The sequence below is a fragment of the Xenopus laevis genome, chromosome 4L (assembly GCF_017654675.1).
Source record: "Xenopus laevis strain J_2021 chromosome 4L, Xenopus_laevis_v10.1, whole genome shotgun sequence".
In the NCBI taxonomy this organism is placed as follows: Eukaryota; Metazoa; Chordata; class Amphibia; order Anura; family Pipidae; genus Xenopus; species Xenopus laevis.
Window position 1 is genome coordinate 22,083,129 of NC_054377.1, and position 27,078 is coordinate 22,110,206.

A 27,078-nucleotide genomic window follows, 5' to 3' on the forward strand; every position below is an offset into this window, starting at 1 on the left:
ATGTTTACTGATTTTCAGTTGGCTCCCACTGCAGAAGGTAATGCTGCCACCTAATGATTGGGGTTCAAAATAATTGCAGTTGCCAATTCCCACGGTGTGATTTATGTGGCAACAAAAATGCTCCAAGTTGCTCCAAGTTGCTACAGTGGCACAGCAGAGAATACAATCACTGCATATTGCTATAGATAAAATATAAAAAATATATACAAGCCCTTACCAACGCTCTTCATTCTGTTTAGAGATGACTTCCTGTGGTCTAATGTATGTGGCCTGATAATAACAGGAACACTGCGATATTGGCACACATTGGTCCTTCTCATTTAAGTACTCTCCATCTGGGCATCCGCATCCGTCAACAGGAGTGAATTCACTGCTACAGGCTTTGTCTCCTTCTGCCAGGGAACGGCAAGTTGGCTGGCAAGTAGTGAGGTTGTACAAATACATCTGGGTTGATGGGCATGATTTCACATCTCCCTCTATGTAAAAGAAAATACCAAAAATAAAAACCAGTGTACCCATATTTTCAGTAGTCACTATATCCCCTTACCTCAGATCACTGACCCAAGGGCCCAGCAATCTGATAAACTCTATTTGTTCAAACACTTGGGTGGCCAAATAAGCCTGTTCTAATCTCGAAATTTTTCAAAAGAACCAGCACTCCCATATATAAAAAATATTTGCTTTTATTTCTGTTGCATTCCAACATTGGGACCTTTCTCAAGGGAGAAACAGGAATGCAACAGGAATAAAAGCAAATATTTTTTATATATGGGAGTGCTGGTTCTTTTGAAAATTTCGATATATATTTTAACCGTGCATCCCGGCTGGATAAGCTACAACAGTGTGCCTTGGAGTGCGGATACTCATTGGACCGTGATATATATATATATATATATATATATATATATATATATTCTGACAACTTAAAATACCTGGGAATAATGTGCAGTATAATAGCCACAACAAAATATACCTACCACAAATTCCTGATCTCCAGCCCCACAAGATGATCCCTTTAGCTGCACAAGCTCTTACATAAGAAGAGAAGACAGCACACATACAGGCCTCGCTGTCCTTGCAGTTGCACACATCATATTGACATCTCTGTAACATGAAAAAAAATATTATTTTCTTGCAAAGAGAGTATTATACACATGTGCCTTTGTTGCCTAAAATCATTGCCTTTTTTAATTATAAAAGAGAGAAATGAGCAGCAGTGCTTTGGTCAATGCTAAATAGCCTAATTTCCAGGGAAAACATTTTAATGCCAAGCATGCATTTTAGAATACTGATGACCAGAAAAGATCATCTTCCTGTCATAGACTCATAGACTGAATTACCCATTCTAATGTTAGCAGCTAAGAACAGGAAGAGGCCCCTTCACCTGCTAATCCTTCATATGAGCCCAAGTACATATGTCAATACCTTACCTTAATATAATCCCCTGGGTCTACAGTTGAATGACACTTGGCAAAAGGTGACTCTGGCTTTTCTAACTGAGTGCACCAATGGTTACCATAACTTTCTGTTGGAGAGAAATACAAAATACTGTCACTAATAATATACTGAAACACAAAATGAATGGGGAAAGTGTTAGATAATGAAGGAATATATAATACTGAAGATAGGTAACAAAATAAAGAACGTTAAAAATAACCATTAACTAGCCCAAACATGAAGAAATTAAATAACTTGAAGCAAATAAAGGAATATAAATGAAATGAGAGTGGTGGGGTTATATAAAGTATAACACAAGGTAGATGTTGGTAGAGTGGAAGCTTACGGCTCTCGATGTTGAGGCTGCATGGATCATCCAGATACTCATTCTGGTCAGGGCAAGTGGGGTTGGCCTTCCAAGTATTGGCAAAAGCTGAAGCTGTTGCTTCTACCAGTCCACCAGATGTTTTAAAGTCATCTCCTTCCATGTAGTTAAAGTTACCACAAAGGCCTGTTCATTATAAGATAAAAAAAGTACACCATATTTCATGGTTGTTATGAAAAGTGACCTCAAGGGAGGTACGTGGCATAAGGTTTGTTTATTCAGTGAGGAATTCTCAGCAGCTAAACTCACCTTTCAGACCTTTAGTGATGGGCCTATCCATATTAATAAAGAGCTGCATCATGGGTGTCTTGGACAGCAGCTGGATCTGGAGCTCAATACCAAAACTGGACTGTACAATGATGTAAGATTCAGTGGGTTGAAGGATAGAAAAGCTGGCTGGAAAGTAATCAGAGAGGAACAAGTCATTGACTATTCTAGGAATTTACAATATGTTAGCTGGATTTTTAAAAATGTATAATTAGAGGTTGAGTAAGCACTAAATTATCTATAACCTGGAAGCATCAACTACAGTGTTGCTGTAATGTGAGCAGCTGTTCTGCCATGCTTAGGTCAATGGCTCATGTGACAATTATAGGAATTTTGTTGGTCTGGTTGATTCCAAGTAATTTTTGCTCAAATCACAATTACAAGTATATTGTTACCCACCTAATGTATAAGTTAATCATGGTCTGGGCCTCAAAACCCCTGGTATCATTAGGCGTTCTATTGGCCTTATGACTGAGAGCCCAGCAATCTGATAAACTCTATTTGCCCAAACACTTGGGTGGCCAAGTAAGCCTGCTCTAATCTGCTCACTAAACAAAACAGCCAAACATAGTAGCTAATATGGCAGCCACTGTGCAGCTCTGCAGTCCTGACTTTTCTACAGTGGGGGCAAGTGTCATTGAAGCAGTTCATAAGTAGACCTCAGGTGTAGAGACATTTGCCAGGGGCTTCAATTCTTATTTAAAAACGGGTAGATGTATTTTTCTTTAGATGGAACATGTCATTGACTATTCTAGGAATTTACATTATGTTAGCTGGATTTTTAAAAATGTATAATTAGAGGTTGAGTAAGCACTAAATTATCTATAACCTGGAAACATCAACTACAGTGTTGCTGTAATGTTAGCAGCTGTCATGGTCTGGGCCTCAAAACCCCTGGAATCATTAGGCATTCTATTGGCCTTATGACTGAGAACATATTTTTAGAAAACACAATTATTTTTAGAAAACATTACATTATCTCCTTATTAGACCATCTCCTATGTTTATGTCTTTTTAAGGGATGGAAAAATTTGTATTTTAATCTGGTTGGTACTTTGGAGATTTCACAACAGCTATTGGCATCCCTCAATTGCCAGAAATAATAGGCTACATAGATTTTTGTTTACCCAGTACTGTCCTTATAACCCATAATCCTACCTGTAACATGAGGCAAGCTTATTTCCAGCTCGTTCAGTAATACAGTACGGTCTGCATTGAATGTCACAACCTAATGGATATAGTAAAGGGCAGTGTTTATGCCAAATGCTTTGTTTTTGGTCATCTCTAAAAATGTGTTCAAAGGAAACTTACATTTTGCATGTTATCTGTGAGCATCTTGATTGTCTTAAGGCAGGTCTCCCTCGGTGAAGAACTGCATGGAGTTAGCTCTCCTAATAGAGCATGAGACTCATTCCTCTCACCCTGAACACAAAATGAAGGAAGTTTAACAGCAAAACAGTATACATTTACTCTTCATTGGTGACAGAGGTCCCTCTTACTTCTTGGGTTGCAATATTGTATAGTTAAGATCCTTCCCCTTCAATGGTCACTTTGTGTACACTACTAGTTCCACACATACCCGCAGAGGATTACAGCCTGAGTCTACTTCAATATGGGCAAAGGGGAGAAATCTAAGCATATCACTGTCTGCACTGATACTGAGAATTATTATAGCAGTCCTGTACTGTACTGTTGGCAGTTGAATCCATTATTGGCTCAAAACATTAGGTGACTTTTAAGTAGGATGTTTGATCTTCTTCATCTTCCCTTTTATTATCTAAAATATTACTTTGTATTGTACACTGGTTGCCAGCTCCTAAGGCGATTGATATAATCCCACTCCATTCTAGGGATGCACCGAATCCACTATTTTGGATTCGGCCGAACCCCCGAATCCTTTGCGAAAGATTCAGCCGAATAACGAACCGAATCCTAATTTGCACATGCAAATTAGGGGTGGGAAGGGGAAAACATTTTTTACTTCCTTGTTTTGTGACAAAAAGTTACGTGATTTCCCTTTGTATATGCAAATTAGGATTCGGATTCGGTTCGGCCGGGCAGAAGGATTTGGCCGAATTCGAATCCAGCTGAAAAAGGCCGAATCCTGGCCGAATCCGGAACCAAATCCTGGATTCTGTGCATCCCTACTTCATTCAACAGTATAATTTAAAAAGTCTCACCTTTAAAAGAACATAGTAACAGTTGCCATGGAAAGTGTACTTCTTCCCATCAAAAGTGTTAAAATGAGCTCCTCCCTCAATGGAACAAACCCGAGGACAGTGCCGGTTGGTGCATTTCCATTTTCCTGCATTACAGTTACTGGAAAAGAAAAAAAACATTCTGGACATGGTTTTATATGATCTCGTAGCTGAAATGACTATGGACTGGAAGGAATCCTCAGTATTGGATATTTAATATTATTTTAAATTATAATGGCTGGAGGCCAACCAGGATATTGGATGTATTCAAAAGTACATAGCCTTTCAATTCAGATAGATACATGGTAACTAGCCCCACTGAATGTAAGCTCATTTGAGCAGGGGGTTTTACCTCCTTTACACTTTTTACCCCTTGTATTAATCAGTATTAATATGTCACTTTTACCTACACCCCTTTATTGTACTGTGCTGTGGCATATGTTGGTGCTTAAGAAATGCATGCTACTAATGATAATAATAATGTCAGAAGTAAGGGTATAATTCAGAGGGCCTAAAAAAGAATAAAGTAACAGTAAAGATCTGCTCTGGATGGCATAGTAAGCTTAATAGTTATTAGAAAACAAGGGCAAGTACTGTAATTAAAACACAAACGTTACTTTAAAGTTAAAACTTTCTTTGGTAATTTTCCCTCACCATTCATTACAATCATTTTGTATTGTTGCTCCGGGGCTATACAGTGCCCCTTGATGTTTGCAGCTACATTCACTTAACGGTACACATCCTTTGCCAGTGTGATCATCAAGTACAGTTCCTGTGAAAATATAAAACATGCTTTGTTATTGTACTTGTGAAGTTGTTTTCTGACTTCCTGTAATTTAAAGGGATACTGTCATGGAAAAACACATCAGTTAATAGTGCTGCTCCTACAGAATTCTGCACTGAAATCCGTTTCTCAAAAGAGCAAACAGATTTTTATATTTAATTTTAAAATCTGATATGGGGCTAGACATATTGCCAATTTCCCAGAAGCCCCCAGTCATGTGACTTGTGCTTTGATAATCTTCAGTCATTCTTTACTGCTGTACTGCAAGTTGGAGTGGGATCACCCCCCCTCCCCCCCCGCAGCAGCCTAACAACAGAACAAGGGGAAGTTAACCAGATAGCAGCTTCCTAACACAAGATAACAGCTGTCTGGTAGATCTAAGAACAACATTCAATAGTATAATCCAGGTCCCACTGAGACACATTCAGTTACATTGAGTAGAAAAAACAACAGCCTACAAGAAAGCAGTTCCATCATTAAGTGCTGGCTCTTTCTGAAAGCACATGACCAGGCAAAATGACATGAGATGGCTGCCTACACACAAAAAAAATACACTTGTTGGTTCAGGAATGAAATTTTATATTGTAGAGTGAATTATATGTAATGTTAATAGTGTAATTTAGAAATAAAAACTACAACATAAAAATCACGACAGAATCTCTTTAAAGGGCATGTAAAGTCTAAAATAGAATAAGGCTAAAAAAGCTGTATTTTGTATACTAAATATAAACATGAACTTACTGCACCACAAGCCTAATCAAACAAATGATTTATGCTTTCAAAGTTGGCTACAGGGGGTCACCATCTTGTAACTTTGTTAAACATCTTTGCAAGACCAAGACTGTGCACATGCTCAGTGTGGCTGATTAGGGATCGTCATAAACAAAGCTGCTTGAGTTCTGCATGGCTGGGAAGTAAGGCGGGGGCTCCCCCTGCTGTTCATAAGTATGATTGTTTCCCTGTTCAGCAGTTAGGGACCGTCTGACAATTCCTATCCACAGCAGTAAATGAAGGGAGAATTTCACTGCATACAGTCAGGTTTCTTATAAAAACGATACACATTTTTTAATTAAAGTATATTGGAGATAGGTTTCTTTTTCATTAAAGAAAGTAAAAATGGGATTTTATTTTTGTGCCTTTGCGAAACCTTGTGGGTTAGATGCTACTTACACAATGGTTGCACAGGACAAGGATAAGAACAATGGCACATTGTCACTCAGGGGATATCACTGGTGAAAAAATACCCCAAAACACATAATCACATGAAAATGCAGAAATAATGTGGTAATTCCTGCCATCTGCAATGAAGCAATGGTAAGGTTTTGTCTAGCGTTTTGCCCCATGTGCTATTGCTCTACAATTGCAGAGCCAGTCACCTTTACAGAACTGTGGGGAAACATCCAGCCTAATGTTTCCTTTTTGTAAATCCATGGAAAAAATGTTAATGAATGTATAGTGACCCTAATAACTGAGACCTGATGTGTGATTCCAAAGCAGACTTACCTTCAGGACAGAAACAGCCATCCATATAATGTTCTTCACACAGGCTGTGTATCTCAAGGTGGGAACATGAACTTGTACATGGGGAACCACTCTCTTGGTAAATCATGTTCCCTGGACAGGTTTTGGCTGGGGGAAAGCAGAATGAAAGAGTTTGTTAATGCCAAGCTTGTACAGACTTACATGAAGAAACTGACCACTGTGCATTGAATAATGGTTCTATGGTTAACCTTAGCAAAACTTAGCAAAGTCATACAACCGACTATTGACAAACCTTTTGGCAGGCAGGTTCCTTTATTTGTTTGACCTCACTGTGGATGCATGAACTGCATTTACCAAATTAGGTAGCAATAGCAAGTTTAGGCCTTTTATGGAAATCAGTTCCTTAAAGGAGTAGTGGAATAAACACATTAGCATTAGGATATTTAGATGATGCTTACAACAGAAGGTTTCAGTCCTCCATATCCCTGGGCGTCCTCCTGCGTGAGAGCATTGCCTGGAAAACTCTGAGATTGTGCTGCAGAGGCAGAAGGCATCTTGTGATTGGCCGCAGGAGCACATGTCCAGCATACAAGCCTGGATAAAAGATTCTGTCTTCAGGAGGGACTGACAGTCTGCAAATGCAGGGTGTGTAAGATGTTCCTCACAAACGGAGCGCTGGAAAGAGAACATAAACATGAGAAACACTCCCTAAGGTAAAGTTACCAGGTAATGTGAAAAATCATTATGGCTTTGCACATATAGACATGAATCTACACTTGTCAATGGATGGATACTATACAATGGGCCATACTGTACATGTATAAGACCATCATTCAGTAATCTGCCATGTTCTTTTAAAACCCAACTCCAACCCTTAATACATGCCCTACAATTGAGCAGTAGGGTCAAAATCAGCCACTTGTTCAGCCAAATCTTGGCATTTATGACCAATTTAGGTGTGTTAGCCCATGGGTTATTGTCTTTACAAAAGCAGTAATAACATATATAGTAGAATTAATTGTCTTGAGATAATATAATAGCACAATTAATTCACCGTAGCCTCCCCCCACTCATCTGGCTTATTTTGCTGGTTGTTTTCTTACTAAAGGAGGCTATTACTACAATCTGGATGGGTGAGCACATAAGGATGGATACTACATATGGTACTAATTGTATTGGTTCACCAGTAGGGGTGTTGCATGCATCTACAGCTAAGCATTAAAAGGGAGGACCAACCTCAATCTCTATTATCTCAGCACCTACATACTGGCAACACAGTCATAATCTACTTGGCCCCTGCTGTATGTACTGTATAATAAATTATGGAGGATGTTTAGAAAATAAAAAAATAAAAAAATCTTGTTTGGCATTAGGTCCCCTAATCTGAAATAGCTCTATCTGGCTGCCACAAGGCCAAATTGATGTTGCAACTACTATAGTCAATCACTAAATGGCTTTGTTAATTAACCACTGTCTAAACTAAATCACTAGCAGTAAATAATTTGTGCGACATCTTATAAATCATATAGAAATATGTGTTTTAATTTTGTTCGGGCTAGAATAATAATTCAGGGAATATTATATATTAATTATTGACACCGCACTGTGGTTAATTATTAATTGATAAAGGCATTGTGGTCGATTGCCCCATGGAAAAATTCAACACTCAGACCCTCTGTCTTTATCTCTTGACTTCAAGGGCTAACTGCAAAGACAATCAGACAATTAGATAAGTTCTTCCCTACAATGTACTGGGTTTTGCTTGTTGTTTTTAGATATACAGTAGGTGCAACTTGTGTCCAAACTATTCCAAACACTACTTTGTGCCAACTATCACATGGCCTTTTTAGTACATTTACAGTGCAAAAAATTAGATTTAATGCAGATGGGAAGGGTAACTAATGCTTTCATTTGGCATACAGAATAGATTATAGCCTAAACAAGCCTGAAAACAGAAATTGTTAAAACACAATTCCCTCTCTTATACAGCTGTCCCTTTCCTTAACATTTACTAAGCAAAATGACCCTGAGCAATCTCTTTCATGTTCCTGAAACCCTTATTAGCACAGAAAATGAAGAGGACAGTAAAAGGATAGTAAGCTTTAGGTCTTCTCTATACTTTTGTTTTACATGTGATAGAAGTAGTTGTGACTGCTTGCAGAGAATACTCTGTGTGAGTGCAAGTGCCTGTGCATCTGATTTTTATATCCAAACATAATGATTAATAATTCTGAGAGACAGGAAGTGCATTCCAAAGATATTGGTGGATTTCACTTATATGGTTCTATATTAAGGGGCATATTTACTAAGGGTCGAATATCGAGGGTTAATTAACCCTCGATATTCGACTAGGAACTAAAATCGTTCGACTTCGAATATCGAAGTCGAACGATTTAGCGCTATTCCTACGATCGAACGATTATTCGTTCGATCGAACGATTAAATTCTTCGAATCGAACGATTCGAAGGATTTTAATCCAACGATCGAAGGAATATCCTTCGATCAAAAAAACACAGGCAAGCCTATGGGGACCTTCCCCATAGGCTAACATTGAGTTCGGTAGCTTTTAGCTGCCGAACTAGGGGGTCGAAGTTTTTCTTAAAGAGACAGTACTTCGACTATCGAACGGTCGAATAGTCGAACGATTTTTAGTTCGAATCGTTCGATTCGTAGTCGAAGTCGTAGTCGAAGGTCGAACTAGCCCATTCGATGGTCGAAGTAGCCAAAAAAACACTTTGAAATTCGAAGTTTTTTTAATTCGAATCCTTCACTCGAGCTTTGTAAATGTGCCCCTAAAAGTAAGACTTAAAAAATCACTTCTATTAGTTCAGTAATTTTCAGACATATTCAGTAGGGATGCACCAAATCTACTATTTTGTATTCGACCAAACCCCCCAATCCTTCGTGAAAGATTTTGCCTGAAAACCGAACTGAATCCCAATCCTAATTTGCATATGCAAATGAGGGGTGGGAAGGGGAAAACATTTTTTACTTCCTTGTTCTGTGACAAAAGGTCATGTGATTTCCCTCATTGCACCTAATTTGCATATGCAAATTAGGATTCAGATTTGGCAGAATCCGAATCTTGCTGAAAAAGTCTGAATCCCTAACCGAATACTGGATTTGGTGCATCCCTAATATTCAGTTTAAGCCTGTTGAGGCCATTTGCCAAGGCCCCTTAGCTGATAACGGACTTATTGTTAACATAACTATTCTTACAGATGTATGCGTGATATCAAAACACTCACATATTGGGAACATTGAGAGGTGTCAGCAATCTGTGTTTCATCTGGATTTGTACAGTGCTCAAATGGATCATAGACATTCTGCAGGTTTCCAAATTGCAAAGGAGTGAGATGAATACCTGATGGTAAAAGTACAGGACAAGAATTTAACGTAATTATTTATTTCGACACTTTCAATCGATAATCGATCTGATAATTCAAATGCTTTGTCATGTTACCCCCCTGCATTTAAAACTGGGTGGCATACTAGCAGACAACAGTAGATATACGGTTGCCAGTGTAACATACCTAAAAGGCTTGAATTAAGCACACAATAGACGTTCAATCCAAAACACAGCAAATGATTGAGTGTGTGCCAATGGAATATGCAATATTTCACCTTCTTTAACCGCTTAAAAGTTTTTGTCAGTGAAGCATGGTAATGTATGGTATTAAATAAATTGCTTTGTCTGCTCTGATTCCTAATTATTGCACAACCCCTGCCTACCGGGACAAAGCATAGTATAGACCTTCTCGGATAACTGCCCTAATTATTTGTTTATTCATTAGGCCTTGGCACACCTGAGAATGAAAAATGCAGTAAAACACACAGGCTTGCGTGAATCAATAAGTTCCTGACATTCTTAACTTCTTATTCTCTAATTACTTCATAAATGGAAAGGGGTACTGAACCGTAACACGTTCAACAAGTACAGCAATGATTCTTTCCATTCCCTCCCTGGACAGAAAAAAAACACATTGCTGGAATCTGAACCAAAGAATAAGAAGTCTGATGAGAATAATAAAATGATGAAAAATAATAAAATGATGAGAACGAATAATTATCAATGAACACATCTGTAGATGCTATATATATATATATATATATATATATTTGAAGTTGTTTGTTATGGGTTACTGTGGCCGAACATATAGCTGAATCCCAAAACAGCTCCCACAGAGCAATCCTATATCTTTATATTCTACACTATGGTCGATGTACTCATGCTTGACTATTTTTTTGTTGGCAGTAAACAGTACAAGGTCAAGTATCGTACAGATAACCTGGTTGGACCTTGTATAAATACAAAATACAGACAAGTAAATAATGAGAGAGAGAAATAAGTGATACATTTCAATTTCCTCTTCTACTCCAGGACCGTATATTCTACATAGGCACCCGAGGGCCATTCCTAGGTGGACAGTATTGGGTGCTGGACGCAGCAAGGGGAGGAGATAATCAGAGGTCCAGTGCTTAAATCAAAATACAGCACCGTTCCACACCCCCAAACCACCCCAGCCATGCTTTGTTATATGCAGACACACCCCAGATCTGCTTGAAATTCGATGTATTAGATAAAGTTTCACCCTTTTATGGGTTCCTGTCAGACTCAGGACCATTGAGAGGTTTAGCTAACTAGATACAACAATATAAAACAAATGCAAGGCCTTTTCATTTACATGTTCTTTTTGGTAGAGAAATTGCGCTTGTGGTAACTGAACCAAAGGGGTTGCCTTTATAGTTTTTCTTTAAATACATCTAAAATGGGAGCCTTATTTACAACCAAATGACACAAGAATTGGTGCAAAGGACGTAGATCCAGAGTGTACCCACCTCCACTGATGAATTCATTATAAAAAGGTACACCATTATAATCTCCACACAAACCACATGTCTGATTGTTGAATTTGGGGTCAAGCTCCACCTGTGGTGCATGAGAAAAGACATGTTAGTCACACCTCTAATATTCATGAAAGATTTTTATAAAGGTCAAGTGAAAACACTGCATTTACATTTGAATACAATGTGTTGATGTTCATGTAGGCTCTACCCATTATAAAACGTAGCTCCTTTGTCGCAGATGAACCTGTATCATACCAATATAGTAAAATGTTAAAATTCTGATACAGAATGCCTATAAAAGCTACATGCTGCAGGGTTGAAAGAAACTGTCATTAGTGGGGATGGGTATTGAACTGCAGCACAGGACCCAATACAGTTTGAAATATGCATCAGTCTAGAACAGGGGTGTCCAAACTTTTGGCTCGCCGGGCCACATCGGAAAAAGAAAAATTGTCTGGGGCCACACATTAAATACACAAACATGTTTGATTTGTTAAAGTAAAGAAAATACACAGAAAAGAACTGCAATGCCAGATGGATAACCCGATGGAGCTATAAACTGGAATATGGGACACCTGGACATTAAATAGACTTATTGTTATATTATTATTACTAACTGGGCAATGGGCAGAGTCCCTCCTCCTCCTATATCCTTTGCGACATGACGTTTCCTCGGGAACCAAGCTGGGCCGCATTCATATGCATCCTGGGCCACATGTGGCCCTCGGGCCGCAGTTTGGACACCCCTGGTCTAGAATTTTATGCTGTTTGCTGCTAATATCATGGACGGCAGATTAAACAGGTTATTCACCTTCCAAACACTTTTTCCAGTTCAATTGTTTTCAGATTTCTCACCAGAAAAACAATCACACATAGAAAACAGAAAGTAATTGAAAAATAGTCTTTTTTCCTGGTGAACTATCTGAAACCAACTGAACTGAAAAAAATGTTGGAAGGTGAACAACCCCTTTAATAAAACATTGCACCTCACTAGAAACACAAGCAGGAGAAAGCATAAGGTATGAATCAGTGAGCCTCTAAATTATGCACAGGATTTTTATCCTGACCCTTTGTTAGGTTCAAATTCTATTTGAAATACTAATATTACCAAACGCAGTAAGGTCTTGTAGCCCACTGCAACCAATGCTTCTTGCTTTTGAACAGATAACAAATAAATGCTGCCTGCAAATTGGCTGCTTGTAGGCAGAATTGCACTTTTTGCTTTGCGTTGCTATCTGAATAGTTTTCTGTAACCTGCCAACAAATGGGGCCCTACAACCCTGCAATACCCTTAAATGATATTTAACGTTCCATAGCCTACATTTTATAGGTTCAAGGTAACAATACAATATATTGAAATTGAAATAGATTCTTTTAATTTTGCAAAAACTCTTTATGTTATGTTTACTATTTAACCGGTCATTGCTAATTTGACAATAATAATTTGTCCCTTTTTTCAACTGGAAGATATTTTTTTGAATTTTGGTTTTAGCAGTTTTCGGGTATTTTTGAATTGGCCTTTGTGCAACAATACAAAAAAGTTGCAGTTTTCATTACTTTTAGTGGGAATTTTCTAGTTTGTGCTTTTGGATTTTTTAATACATTCATGATGTTAGAGAAAATGATTTTAGTAGCGGTTTTAAAAATCTTTAAAACCACTACAATTTGACCATTAATTAATAGGCCTCCAAGAAAATAAAGAATACCAGGAAAAATTTGTATGGCATTGCAGTACCTAGGAGTTGTACAGAAAGCTCAATGGACATGGTCGCTTTATTTTTGTTTTGTTTGGGGTTTTCTTTCATCTTGCAACTTGCTCCACTTTGAATGAGACTTAGGGTAGGACTACATGGACGTTTTTGGCGCGATCCAACGCACTGCAACAAAACGCCAGCGTCAAATTGCATGCGACGGAAATAAGGTAAGTGAATGCATTGTCGGATGTTGTCACAGCGTTGATCCAGCGCGACTCGCCATTTCCATTACTTACCTTTTTTCCATTGCATGCAATTTGACGCCGGCGTTTTGTTGCAGCGCGTTGGATCGCGCCGAAAACGTCCATGTAGTCCTAGCCTTATAGTTTAAGGGCAGTGAAATTATCCTATCCTTTCTGTATCATGATACATTAGACACTCCCAAACAGGACATAAATCTCTAGTGGTGTCAGTTCATTTGGTGCATGTACTTGCTCAAATGCATATGCTTTGTGTTAATTTATTACATATGCTAAATATAAACATTACCAAAAAGTGACCTACTACAAACAATATGCCCACTTTAGATGCTTAGGTTACAGCGATAAGTTGCTATACAGGAGGAGATACGGTTGCCCGGTTACACTAAAACCAAAAGAGGTGCTCACCATAATAGCATCTTCTTTATTCCACATGAGCGTAAGACCGGTCTTGGTATAGAGCTTAATATAGGCATCATTGCTGTGAAGCAGGATTCCATAGCTATAGTAAGGGGTCTTGGCTCTGAAAAGTAAAACAGTAGACTCAAGACCTAGGAAATGAAGTTTTGTACAGTATTTGTACAGCATCTATATGCTCAACTCTATAATCCCTCCTCAAACATTGAACATGGATTACTGAGTACAAGAGCTAAATAAACATTTCCTTTCACATGAAGCACAACTATTTTTTAAGCATATTGTCAATATTTATCCAATAAACTTTTCTCTTATCATCGATCAATTCCTTGCTAGAATCATTTACTTCACTCTAACCTCACTCTAAACGCTGAACCCACAAACTTTAGCAGAGTTTCCAGCATTATCATTAATTGATGCTTTATTCTATATTTCAATTTAAATCATACAAAATATGCAGTCTATAGAGCTTCTAAAACAGTATATTACTGCATATAGAAGTGTATGCATTTTTTATGGTCAGTCTTATGATGCATAGCTGCAATTCCTGAAATGTTAGAGGTTTTATTACCTAATTGTTTAAACATTTTATGGCACCGTCATTAGTTGTCCCATCTGATGGGCTACTCCTCTTAGTAGATACCATATGCTCCAATGTAGGCAGCTATGTGTAATCATGGAGGAGCTTCTCAATAATATTGTATACCTAAACCATAGGAAACACCTTGTACAAACTTATGAAGAACATCTGCATTTCCCTGAATGGGAAGCAGTAGGGCGCACAGGACAGAAATTGATTTTGTGTGCACTGAGAATTTACAACGCTGTCAGGACTGTAAGTTCTGGAAATCATTAAACTCATTAATGCGCTTTGAACAGGATGATCTAAATTCCAGCCCAGTATATCTCACGTTGTATGAAGGTTATGTTTCTACATTTTAACTTTAATTCATTTAAGTTTACAGTAGATGCAAATAGATGGAATAGATGTAAAAATAGAAATAGATATACTGTAGATCCTAAAATGTATAATGGCCCTTTCTGCTGCTAGGAAAGGAGCATACATGCAATAGCCATTAGAGAAGTTGAGTAGAGTTTCATAGCGTTGGACATACTGATATACTCCTATAATACATAGAAATGTATCACGATCACCATTAATGCAGGACTAAGTAATCATTTTTTTACGACCCCTCCCCCCTCAAGCTGAGCTGTATTTAATGCTGCTGGTGTGCATTTTTTGAGACAATATCCATCCCATGTGCACACTGATAGGTGACTTCAATTGAAGACCACAGGGAATACATATAATGAAGGAATGTAAAATAGAAAATTCACTGTGCCTTTATTACATTGCCCATTACAGTAAATGTTTCACTGGTAATCCAAAAGCATCATACTTATCTACTAGAACCACAAACATGCCATAATGCTTGTCTATTACACAGACTTTGGGCATACTTGATTGGGCCATTTGGTTACTGTCAACCAAAGGTTTGAGTAGGAATATCTCAAAGGAATGTTTTATTCTCAGAAAATGAAAGCAACACAGGATAACATTTTGCAATGAAGGTGAATTTCCTCTTATGAAGAATAACTAAGCTCAAGTATTAGGCTAGAAATCAAACACCTTGTGTTGTGAATTTCTGCTTCACCCTTTTACTTTAGAAGCAAAAAATTTTGAAGTGGTATAGCTACCATTTGCCCCTGCCTAAATCCCTATTTGACATCGGCCTACCATGAGGTGCTAGTGAAATCACTGGGCCACTCATCAGGCACTATTGAGGGTTACGCCCGTACAGCCCCTGATATTTAAGCCACTGGATCTGTGTCTCTGAACATACAACTTTGAAAACATTGCACCAAATACTGGAATCACACAAATGTATGTTGGTTAGTAAAATTAATGGAAACTCATTTTATGCAAAGACATCACTTGTACCTCCAGAGTAAGGTGCACCACATGAATGGGGTGCAGCATGTAAAGGGAGTTCAGTATTTTACCATGTCCAGGCAGGTAAAGGACAGCACCAAATTAGACGTAACTGGTAAATAGGAGCATGGTATTACTATAGATGAGCACAAAAAAAGGGTAAGCATTTTATTTATGGCTTGTTTATGCCCAGCAACAGTTGATGATCTCTCAGATCAAAAAATAAAATTCTCATGCCATATTCAGTTGTTACCTTTGTGGTAGTATGAAGGCAGCCGAAGAAAATATTATTTCTATGTGACCTTGGAAATAACATAATCCAAAGGATAAAGCACCACATTAGGAGTGGAACTGATCCAACTGCATCTCAGGTTGCAAAAGCAATTTTAAGACTATTGTATTCTATGCCTGTCGTGTAATCCATTGCAATGCATTTTAACATAAACGGCAGTGTGTTTGTCAGAGGGGGTTGGTGTTGAAAACCATGTAATTATAGGACCAGCAAATTTTGGTTTTGACTGGTAATAATGGAGACCAAGGATACTTACCATACTACTGTACCTTACCATAATATGACATATTTGTGCAGATTAGACCTCAGTTGGATATTATAAAATGCTGATTTAAATTGGAATATGGATCAACAGTGTATAACAATAAAAACTTGCGATAATGGTATCCTTTAAAGGCACCACTCAAAGCCTACTCTTTGGAGGAACCATCTACTTGTAAATTGAGTGCTGGAGAGCATTCCTCCAGTATGAGTGTTCTTCTGCTCATAACCAAGACTTGCAATAGAACAGTTATCAGTAATACTACTGCCCACACTTGGACCGTGGGGGAGCCTTACTACAGGTATTGGACCTGTTATCCAGAATGCTTGGGACCTGAGGTTTTCTGGATAATGGATCTTTCTGTAATTTGGATCTTCATACCTTAAGTCTACTATAAAATCATGTAAGCATTAAATAAACCCAGCAGGCTGGTTTTGCTTCCAATAAGGATTAATTCGTTTGGATCAAATATAATGCACTGTTTTATTATTAAAGGGAAAAAGGAAATCATTTCTAAAAATGTGGATTATTTGGATAAAATCGAGTCTATGGGAGACAGCCTCTCCATAAATTGATGCTTTCTGGATAACTTGTTTCCGGATAATGTATCCCATACCTGTAGCAAATTGTAAACTATGGTTGCATTAAAGAAACATAGAGGTAAGCATCACATGCAACTTATAGTTTCTAAATGAAGCAGGACCAACAATCATTTAAGAGATGACAAATTAGAACACTATATATTTTATAAAGCAGACGTCCTCAAGTTAAGCCTTGATTGGCCAAAATTCACGTTTCCAAAACAAAATGTAACAAAACTTCAGTTATCTTCAGCCCTTTAGCAATTGATAGAGCGAGAGAGTTGTAAAATTTCCCTGGATAAATAAGTTTTTACATATTTGCTATGCAAAATAAATTAATTGAAGTATGTGATTGAGTTGAATCAATAACAATGGTAGTTGTATATATTTATTATGAGGATTAGTATTAAGAACAGAGTGGCCAAGGGGATTGTGTGTAAGAAGACAATTTTGGGGCAGATTTGGAGGCAGAAAGCACTGATGAGTGGATACATACAGAACATGTGAACAGGAACAGACATCTTTATGAACAATAAAACTGAACAGAGGAATCAGCAAAATAGGCCTCTTGATAAAGAGAAGAAGCGATAATCTTAGTTTAATTAATACTCACATTTGTCCATTCACCACCACTAAGTTACGTTTGAGCTGAATTATGACATCCTTGACAGTTACAATAATCTTTTCAATGAGTGGGTGACCAGTGGTGTCGGTATGTTTGACGTGGACAGAGAACTCGCTGTATGGTCCCCCGCAGTGTGAAGCCAGTTCATAGCTACAGAGGCCCGGAAACTGATAAAAATCCCCATCAAAGGTCTTGTAGTGAAAGTTCCCCCATGTGCTGCAGACGTAGTTACCGTGATTACGGATTCGACCTGTAAAATTTCAGAATTTGATCATTACTTTTGGTGGTTTAATACTTATTGCTATAAATGAAACATCAAGATTATTTTAACTCCTGGGAATCTATGCTCGTTTCCCTTCTATCAAAGTGAACAGTTATCACCTTCACCTTATAGATTATCAAGTACAACAAGGCGAATATATTGATCATTTTGCCATGGGTTATAGAAAAATTTAGGACTTAACAAGACCTACCTCCGATCCAACTATGGAATTCTAAAAGCATTTCTACTCTTTCATTGTCAACAAATGTCCTTAATTTCCAAATGGTCTTTCTGTCATTGCATGTCTTCATTAATTCTAAACTGAGCATAGTTAGATATATAGAAGATGAGATTTACCTGTCTTGACTTCGTAGGCACTTGTGAGGGTAAGTGCCAGCAAGAGCAAGAAAAGGCTGGCTATATTGTCCCCCATTGTATGCCCTTAGGGCTATGTATTGGAGAGTATTAGATGCTGACATACCATCCCTATTTATAAGGCTCACTTGTTGTATTACTGACCTCACTACAGGAGGGGCTGGACAAATCTTTAATCTTTACAGTCAAGGTAAACACCACTTTTTTCTTCCCTGCTATTTCGGAAAGATATTTATTTCCTCAACCCTTCCCTTTCTGAACTGGGCAATAGCACTTTGTGAAATTCAAACTATAAGAAGTAAGAACTTAGAAATTAAATGACTGGAGAAGAAAAATATCACTCTGCACTATAGAACATGAAAATGTATATTGTCCTAAAATTGCTATATTATTATCTAAGTCAAATCACAAAATATAGATTACTTGATAAGTATTGTAAATATAGAATTGTACACACCATAAAAATTAATACCAAATGTAAACATAAAAATACAATATTATTGACATATGGTAAATATAATAAAATGTCTATAGAGAGGAATTAAACAAAATAATTTTAAACATTTAAAGGGTGAAATGTGATATTTGGGCATGCTTTGTTACATTTTATCCAATCAGCATGCAAGGCATTAATGTCCTGATACCTTGCTGTGTCCATAGAAAGAAGAAATGCACGTCATTCATTGAACTTTATTAACATTTCAGTCTTTAGTATATGTAGATGAAGAGGCAGGTGAAAGAAAATCTTTCTACCTTCATATGTAAAATGATACACAGAGGCAAAGCTGTTATTACAATCATTTACATAAAGTGCCATAAGATGCTGTAGAGCCTGGAGGTAAGATATGTTGGTGTTATGAGTCAAAATAAAATGCAAAGCCAAAAAGAATTACTGCAGGAGTTATTTAAGTATATTTTTTTGTGGTTAAGGCTACTTGTATACACAGTGCTGTTTATTAAAGCAATACAGAAATTTTACAGGTGCAGAATAATACAGATAATAAATACAGTATAAACAACAAATACAACTGCTTTGCATATCAGATGCTACGTGTTAAGCATCACCTGCCCTGTAGAACTCACAGTCTAAGGGGGTTATTTAATAAATATTATTAAATATGAGATAAAGTCAGATTTTAGTAAATAACCCCCTAAGTGTACACTTAACATACACAAAGGAAGATAATTCATAGTGGTTGAGGCATTAGACCTTATAAAAATCCGAAGCAATGTGCAAAGAGCAAAAACATACACAAAGTTGTGTTTTTTGCCCAAAAGTGAAGGTCCTAGAAGTGCATTGCACCTTGCTCTGCAAGCCTGAATTTGGCAGCACTTCATTCAGCGGACGGGGGGGCGAAAAAAAAACCCTGCACAAATAAATGCTCTTGCACTTGCATCTGTGGCATCTATGGCAAAATACAAAACTCCCTTTGCAGTAATGCAAGAGCTAAACCAGTGAGGTCATTTAAGAAGAGGCTGAGAGAGTATTCTCTACGAAGAAAGACAGAGATGGAATTCAAGAGAGAAAGACAGCCTGACCCTATTGCCCCTTTATTATTACTTCTGATTAAATGCTTATCATCCCTGTAGACTCGGCATGCTGTCATATCGAAACGTCGGATAATAATGCTGTGTTACCAATAAAACACTTTATTTACTTCTACGAGTGTGCTGATCCATGACTACTATATATATATATATATATATATATATATAAACTTTTTCTGGAGTGCCCGCACCTCTGACAATGGTTGATTCGAGGTGCTCGATCAATGTTTAAGGAATTAGTAATAGAGGATCCGCACTCTCATTTTCATTTCAAAGTGATAGCTTTTATTTTTCACATCACAATTCGACATTTCGGTCCCTCCTGGGGACCTTTCTCAAGGATGAGAAAGGTCCCCAGGAGGGACCGAAATGTCGGATTGTGATGTGAAAAATAAAAGCTATCACTTTGAAATGAAAATGAGAGTGCGAATCCTCTATTACTTATATATATATATATATATATATATATATATATATATATATATATATACACGTAATTGTATGTATATTGGCTTATATATGTTGGCTTATCTATTGTATTATCTTACAAGCTGTGATTTGGTGCCCCTTAGTGTTTGGACTTGGACCTCTTAGATGATGGATGAATTCTGTACTATTCTATTCTAAATGTGTTTAAAATAATCATTTTAGCTGCTGTGCTTCATTTTGTAATGGTGATGTTTAGTGATTTAAAAAACATAGTTAATTTGCTCAATTTTGTGACAAAAGGAAAGTTTTGTATTCATGGCAGGGAAATAGAGCCATGAGGCTGAAACAGTGTTTACATATGGTGAAATCAGTCCATCTCCATCTGTTATCCAGAAACCCATTATCTGAAAGCACTGAATTACAGGAAAGCCATCTCCCACAGAGTGCATTTTAATCAAAATAATTTAAATCTTTTAAAGGAACAGTTCAGTGTAAAAATAAAAACTGGATAAACAAGATAGGCTGTGCAAAATAAAAAATGTTTCTAATATAAGTAGTTGGATGTCTAACATAAAAGCCAGAACACTACTTCCTGCTTTTCAGCTCTCTAACTCTGAGTTAGTCAGCGAATTGAAGGGGGCCACATGGGACATAACAGTTCAGTGAGTTTGCAATTGATCCTCAGCATTCAGCTCAGATTCAAAAGCAACAGTTATGACCCATGTGCCCCCTCAAGTCACTGGTTGGTTGCTGCTTGATCACCAGGGTAACAAGTCAGTGTAAACCAAGAGAGATGAAAAGCAGGAAGTAGTGTTCTGGCTATTATGTTAGACATCCAGTCACTCCGGCCTTTATACATTACATTTTTGCCTAACTAACTATATTAGAAAAATGTGCTATCCATTTACCCCGTTCTTATTTGTATACTGAACAATTCCTTTAAAATGATTTCCTTTTTCTCTGTAATAACAGTTCAATATATAAAAACCTTGTACTTGATCCCACCCAAGATATAATTAATCTTTATAGGAGGCAGAACAATCCTATTGGGGTTACGTAATGTTTAAATGATTTTTTAGTAGATTTAAGGTATGGTGATCCAAGATACAGAAAGATCCCTTATCCGGAAAATCCCAGGTCCCAATCCCAACTTGTACTATATTGAGTATCAAACTGTTCAGAAGAGCATTGGCTTTTACGTTTAGGATGTTTGATCCATGTACTTAAAGTCATGTAGAATATAGGATGCTGTAAAATGCAAACTGTAAGGCCAAAAGATTGAAACGGTCGCGAAAAGTCGCGAAAAGTTCCAGTTTGATAGTTGGAGTTAGAAAAATATATATTTTTTTATCTGAATATAATTAAAGGGATTCCAAAAGTAACAGACTGGGCATGATAATTACATCAGATTATTCAATTATCCCGCCCAGGCTGATACATTAAAGGGCAACTAAAGTCTAAAATAGAATAATGTTAGAAATGCTGTATTTTGTATACTTAATATAAACATGAACTTACTGCACCAGAAACCCAATTAAACAAATGATTTATGCTTTAAAAGTTGGCGCAGGGGGCTGTCATATTGTAACTTTGTTACACATCTGTGCAATACCAAGACTACGCACATGCTCAGTGTGGTCTGGGCTTCAGTTGGGAGGTTAAGCTTAGGGATCGTCATAAATGATCAAAACAGCACAAGTAAAATAATATCCATCAGAAGCTGATACAGCAAGACTGCTTAATAATCAGAATATACAGACTGCACTGGGTCTGTGGATACAAATCTACACAGTTGTGAGAGGGAAACAAACAAAGCTGCTCGAGTTCTGGGAAATAAGGTGGGGGCTCCCCCCTGTCGTTTGAAAGTATGATCGTTTCCCTGCACAGCAGTTAGGGACCGTCTGAATTTGCCTAACTGCAGCTGTCAGAGCAAGTATATTGGAGATAGGATTCTTTTTCATTAAATAAAGTAAAAATGTAATTTTTTTCCTTTACATCCCCTTTAAATAGTTGGTTGATAAATTAGATACTGTAGCTTTAAGAAGGGGTTGGATGGCTTTTAAGAAAGTGAGGGAATACAGGGTTATGGAAGATAGCTCATAGTATAAGTTGATCTGATTTTGTCATTTTGGAGTCAGGAAGATGTGTTTTTTTTGTCTCTGGATCAACTGGCAGTTAGGCAGGTTAAAATAGACTTAAAAGCTTGAACTTGATGGTCATGTGTCTTTTTTTTACGTAACTTACTAGGAGTGCTATCTGCAAAGAGCTGAGATTAATTATTTTAAGGATTATAATGAAAACTAATAAGGTGTTCAGTATTCCTAAAGGGATTATGACAGAAGAAACCCCATCAGGGCATAATATATATATTACTTTTGGTAGTGCAATTAGAATTGTGGCATTATTAAGAAGGATACACTAAGTTAATTAATTAATTAGTTAATTAAAATATTGGTCTATTTTAAAAATTGCCCGCTGTTTCAATATACAAATGGCAGAACAACCGCATACAGTATTATTTTATTAAAGTAGCTATAAGGCAAAGGGAACATTTTTTTTTACTCATTAACGTCCCATATTCCCGTAATGTTACCCAGTATAATATGTAACTTTTGGTAAAGCACCACTGACCACATATGGTGGTCAATTGGCAAATACCATTATTAAATAAAGGGGAATCCACTGGGTTAGCACCAGCTGGATAGTTTTGAGCAAAAATAGCTACCTACATTTTTTGCCTGTCATTAGGTACTCCCCTATACACACATACTTTCACTTTGTTTCTGTAGTCTAAATGATCACTTAGGGGCAGATCAAAGGTCAAATGAAAAAAATTGGAATTCAAGCTATTTTTTGTGTACTTCGACTAGGGTATAGACCAAATTCGATCAGAATTTGAAAAAATGTGAAAATTTGAATATCGAAATTTTTTATGAACTGTCTCTTTAAAAATTAGACTTCAACCATTCGCCATCTAAAACCTGCCAAATTGCTGTTTTAGCCTATGGGGGACCTCCTAGAACCCTTTTGAAGTCAAGTGGACTTTGAAAAATCGTTTCGAATTCGGCCGAATACGGACCTATTCTACCAAAAAAAAACTTCAACTTAATTTTAGTTGGTCTTTTTGAATTCAAAGTTTTTTCAATTCGAAATTCGACACTTGATAAATATGCCCCTTAGGGCTCTTACAGACAAGCGTTTTTACCTGCGCTCTCCTGCGTTCCGTTTTTCTGCGTTCAGCCGCAGGGGAGCGCAGGAATAGACGCATTACATTTTTTCCAATGGGGCTGTACTCACACAGGCGCGTGTAGGCGCCGAACGCAGGTTGAGACGCAACATGCTGCATTTTTCCTGCGTTCGGCGCCTACACGTGCCTGTGTGAGTACAGCCCCATTGGAAAAAATGTAATGCGTCTATTCCTGCACTCCCCTGCGGCTGAACACAGAAAAACGGAACGCAGGAGAGCGCAGGTAATAACGCTCCTCTGTAAGAGCCCTTAGTGTAATAATATGCTGTGCACAACATATTAATAGCCCAATTCAACCAATGTAGTGGCAAAAATGATGGTAGAGATTCATGGATACTTTCCAGAAGCACAAGTTAGGAGTGCAGACAGATGCATGTTGCTAAGAAGCTGTACACTTCCTCCCAGGGTCGGGACAGACTGGGCTGTAATACCCTTCCCTGGAAAATTCTCTGATCTGTAATCAGACACACACAGAGGAAGCAGGGGCGGTCCTGGCCCCTCCGTCACCTGCAGAGAGGACGCTAATTACGGTTGCCACTTTTTAGCCCGATGGAGACCGGGCAGGGGGCAGGGCTGTGCCATCGAAGGGGCGGGCTATGATGCATAGGGGAGAGGCCCAAATGTGGAGGGAGCGGGCCGTGACATCAGGGACGGGGCTATGATGCGGGATTTGGCCGATCACCATGTCAATCTTAGAGAATCCTGTCCGGTTTTCCTAATTTGAAAAACCGCCAAATTACCAGGCTGTCCGGGTCAAAACCAGACAGGTGGCAACCTTAACACTAGTGCAGAGAGCATAATTGCTAGGGATGCACCGAATCCAGGATTCAGTTCGGGATTCGGCCAAGATTCTGCCTTTTTCAGCAGGGTTCGGATTCGGCCGAATCCTTGTGCCTGGCCAAACCGAATCTGAATCCTAATTTGCATATTTAAATTGTGGGGAGGGAGGGATTTCACATGACTTTTTGTTACAAAACAAGGAAGTAAACCAATTTTTTCCACTTTTTCCTTTCCCACCACTAATTTGCATATGCAAATTAGGATTCGGTATTCGGCCGAATATTCCAAGATGGATTCGGCCAAATCCAAAATAGTGGATTTGGTGCATCCCTAATAATTGAACTCTCTATGCTAGAAGAGCCGAATTTCAGGTTTGAAACCCAGAAATTCTGCTCTTAAAGTATCAGGAGCAGCATTTTTGACACCCGTGGTACCTAGTGGGGAGCTGCTGCTTGAGGCGAGTTTCTCAACTCGCCTCATTGGCATAGCGCCCCTGAGGGGTAGGTTTATTTGCAGGGCACGGTATCTTTAAATCACATGCACACATACAGTGTGCCAGTCAGCAACAACTTTCTGTTCCCTTAAAAGAGCACACTTCGTTCTTCAGAGCCCTGACAGGACCCCCTTTTCTTCCACACCCTAAATAGAGTGCACTTTTCTGCCACTGGGGTTCTCTACGGACTTTACATACACAGTTCTCTTGCAGCAACTTTCTCTGACTCTGCTGCTTCCCTCTCCCACCAGCACTTCCTGTGCAGGCCTTCCTTCTTCCTGCCAGCTCACAGGGTTCTCCTCCCCATCTTGCACAGAAATAACACAGTAGACATGACAGGAATGCACTTGCTGACTACCTTTGTAAAACAAGTTTACTTGTACTGTAGTTACACTACTGTTATTTACTAAGGTCCAGTAAAGGTAAATGTCACACTTTAAAGTAGAATAAGAAGTATATTCACTTACAGGTGCTAAATGTTAGGCGCCCCTGTTTACTGAAAACTGCACCAAACCAGGGTACCTTTATAGCAGCATCATGTTATAGTGTTCTTCTGCTTCTTCATTGTACTTTGTAGCCCCGGGCCAGGAACACGCGCACAGTAAAATGAAAAGTCAGCTTTTTCCTTCTAAGTTTGGCTTTTCATTGTACTGCACATGCATACCTCCCAACTGTCCCGTTTTTAGGGTAGGACTCCACGAGCGATTTTGTCGCGATCCGACGCGCGGCGATAAAACGCATGCAAATTGATCCGACACGATCCGACTGTAAATGAGGTTTGTATGTAATATAAACTGATGCTACAGGGCTGAATATTAAATTCTGACGCTAGTTGCACTGGTTTCTGTGCTGCCATGTAGTAATTATCAGCCTTATATTGTGACATTTCTATTCTATGTTTACTGTATATTGTGAGTGGGTCCCTAAGCTCAGTAAGTGACAGCAGGACAGAGCATGTGCAGTAAATCAGCAGAAAAGAAGATGGGGAGCTACTGGGGCATCTTTGGAGACACAGATCTTCCCTGCTAAAGGGTTGTGGTTGCCTTGGGCTGGTAGAGAAGCCCAAAACATAATGTACACCATTTCTAACCTACTTCTACTTCTAGTTTAACTTTCCTTGTCCTTTAAGAGAAATTAAATCATTTAACTTTTGATACGTTAAAACAAACTGCATGGGACATTAAGCCTTTTTACCTTGGACCTTTAAAGTAACTTTTATTATGTTATAATTCTAAGCACTTTTCAATTGGTTTTCATTATTTATTTTTTTATTGTTTTAGAGTTATTTGTCTTTTGCTTTTGATTCTTTGCAGCTTTCAAATGGGCTGTACCCTTCTAAAAAAACAAATGCTCTGTAAGGCTACAAATGTATTGTTTTTGCTACTGTTTAATGCTGATCCTTCTATTCAGGCCTCTCCTATTCATATTCCAGTCTCTTATTCAAATCAATGCATGGTTGCTAGGGTAATGTGGACCCTAGTTACCAGATTGCTTAAAATGCAAATTGAAGAGCTGCTGAATAAAAAGCTAAATAACTCAAAAACCTTCAATAATAAAACATTAAAACAAATTGCAAATTATCTCAGACTATCACTCTCTACATCATACTGAAAGTTATCTCAAAGGTGAACAACCCCTTTAATGCTAATATCATAATTGGCATGTCTTAGTCACCAGCTGTTTAAAACACACAGGGCTGGACTGATCCCTAGTAAATTTTTATGAAGTATCATTGATGTATAACAGATATAGTTAGATTATATACCTCTTTAATACCCGTTGTCACTAAGATAATAAAAAGGAACTGCGTTAGTTCTTTTGAAGTACATTAATAAAAGAGAAGGAATGTAATTAGGACTTGGCTTGCCATCACCTGGACAACAGAAATGGTTGTACTATAGCAAAAAAAAGGGAAAGTTGTGCTCACCACTAAATAATTTTAAATCATTAAATGGGGGTGCAGTGAGGGTGTGACCACAAAATGTATGCAAAGTCAAGAATTCCTCTGCACTAGCCAATATCATTATATATCATTACATTAATATCATTACATTAAGGCATTATGTACATAAAGGTACTAAAAAAGCCCTCTGCCATTGTTTGTCAATATATTGCAATACATTGGTCTGGTCAGTCCTACACTCACTTTCATCTGATTCATTTAGGGTCAGGGCACACAGACAGATTTGGGGAGATTAGTCACCCAGTGACAAATCGCATCTTCTTCGGGATGACTAATCCCACCGAAATACCTCCCCTGCCTTCCCGCCGGCTAAAATGTAAATCGCCGGTGGGGAGGCACTGGAAGTGATTCGTTTTCCGAATTTTAACCGCCGGGCGACTAATCTCCCCGAATCTTTGCCCTGACCCATAGAATTATAGTGCTTCATTAAACATGGGACCAAGTTTTACCTGCAACTTGCTTGCTTTCAAGGTTCAAACTCTCAAATGGTTGCCCTTTTATTGGCCATTACTAGG

The 27,078-nt window shown here is 38.1% G+C and overlaps 1 protein-coding gene across 1 annotated transcript in view; it reads right to left on the reverse strand.

Annotated features, from left to right (window-relative positions):
• LOC108713475 (mucin-2) overlaps nt 1–18,197 on the reverse strand; it is a 66,594-nt gene extending 48,397 nt beyond the window's left edge. Inside the window, exons 1-16 of the mRNA XM_041589962.1 lie at nt 18,086–18,197; nt 17,455–17,716; nt 13,765–13,879; nt 11,394–11,484; nt 9,803–9,918; nt 7,012–7,228; nt 6,575–6,700; nt 4,942–5,059; nt 4,270–4,408; nt 3,401–3,511; nt 3,248–3,317; nt 2,072–2,218; nt 1,784–1,948; nt 1,431–1,525; nt 978–1,104; nt 218–476 (exon numbers count right to left, since the gene is read on the reverse strand). Coding sequence (XP_041445896.1) covers nt 218–476; nt 978–1,104; nt 1,431–1,525; nt 1,784–1,948; nt 2,072–2,218; nt 3,248–3,317; nt 3,401–3,511; nt 4,270–4,408; nt 4,942–5,059; nt 6,575–6,700; nt 7,012–7,228; nt 9,803–9,918; nt 11,394–11,484; nt 13,765–13,879; nt 17,455–17,716; nt 18,086–18,161 — 2,234 coding nt within the window. The 5' untranslated portion in view covers nt 18,162–18,197. The remainder of the gene's footprint in view (nt 1–217; nt 477–977; nt 1,105–1,430; nt 1,526–1,783; nt 1,949–2,071; nt 2,219–3,247; nt 3,318–3,400; nt 3,512–4,269; nt 4,409–4,941; nt 5,060–6,574; nt 6,701–7,011; nt 7,229–9,802; nt 9,919–11,393; nt 11,485–13,764; nt 13,880–17,454; nt 17,717–18,085) is intronic.
• Between the last annotated feature and the right edge of the window lie 8,881 nt (nt 18,198–27,078).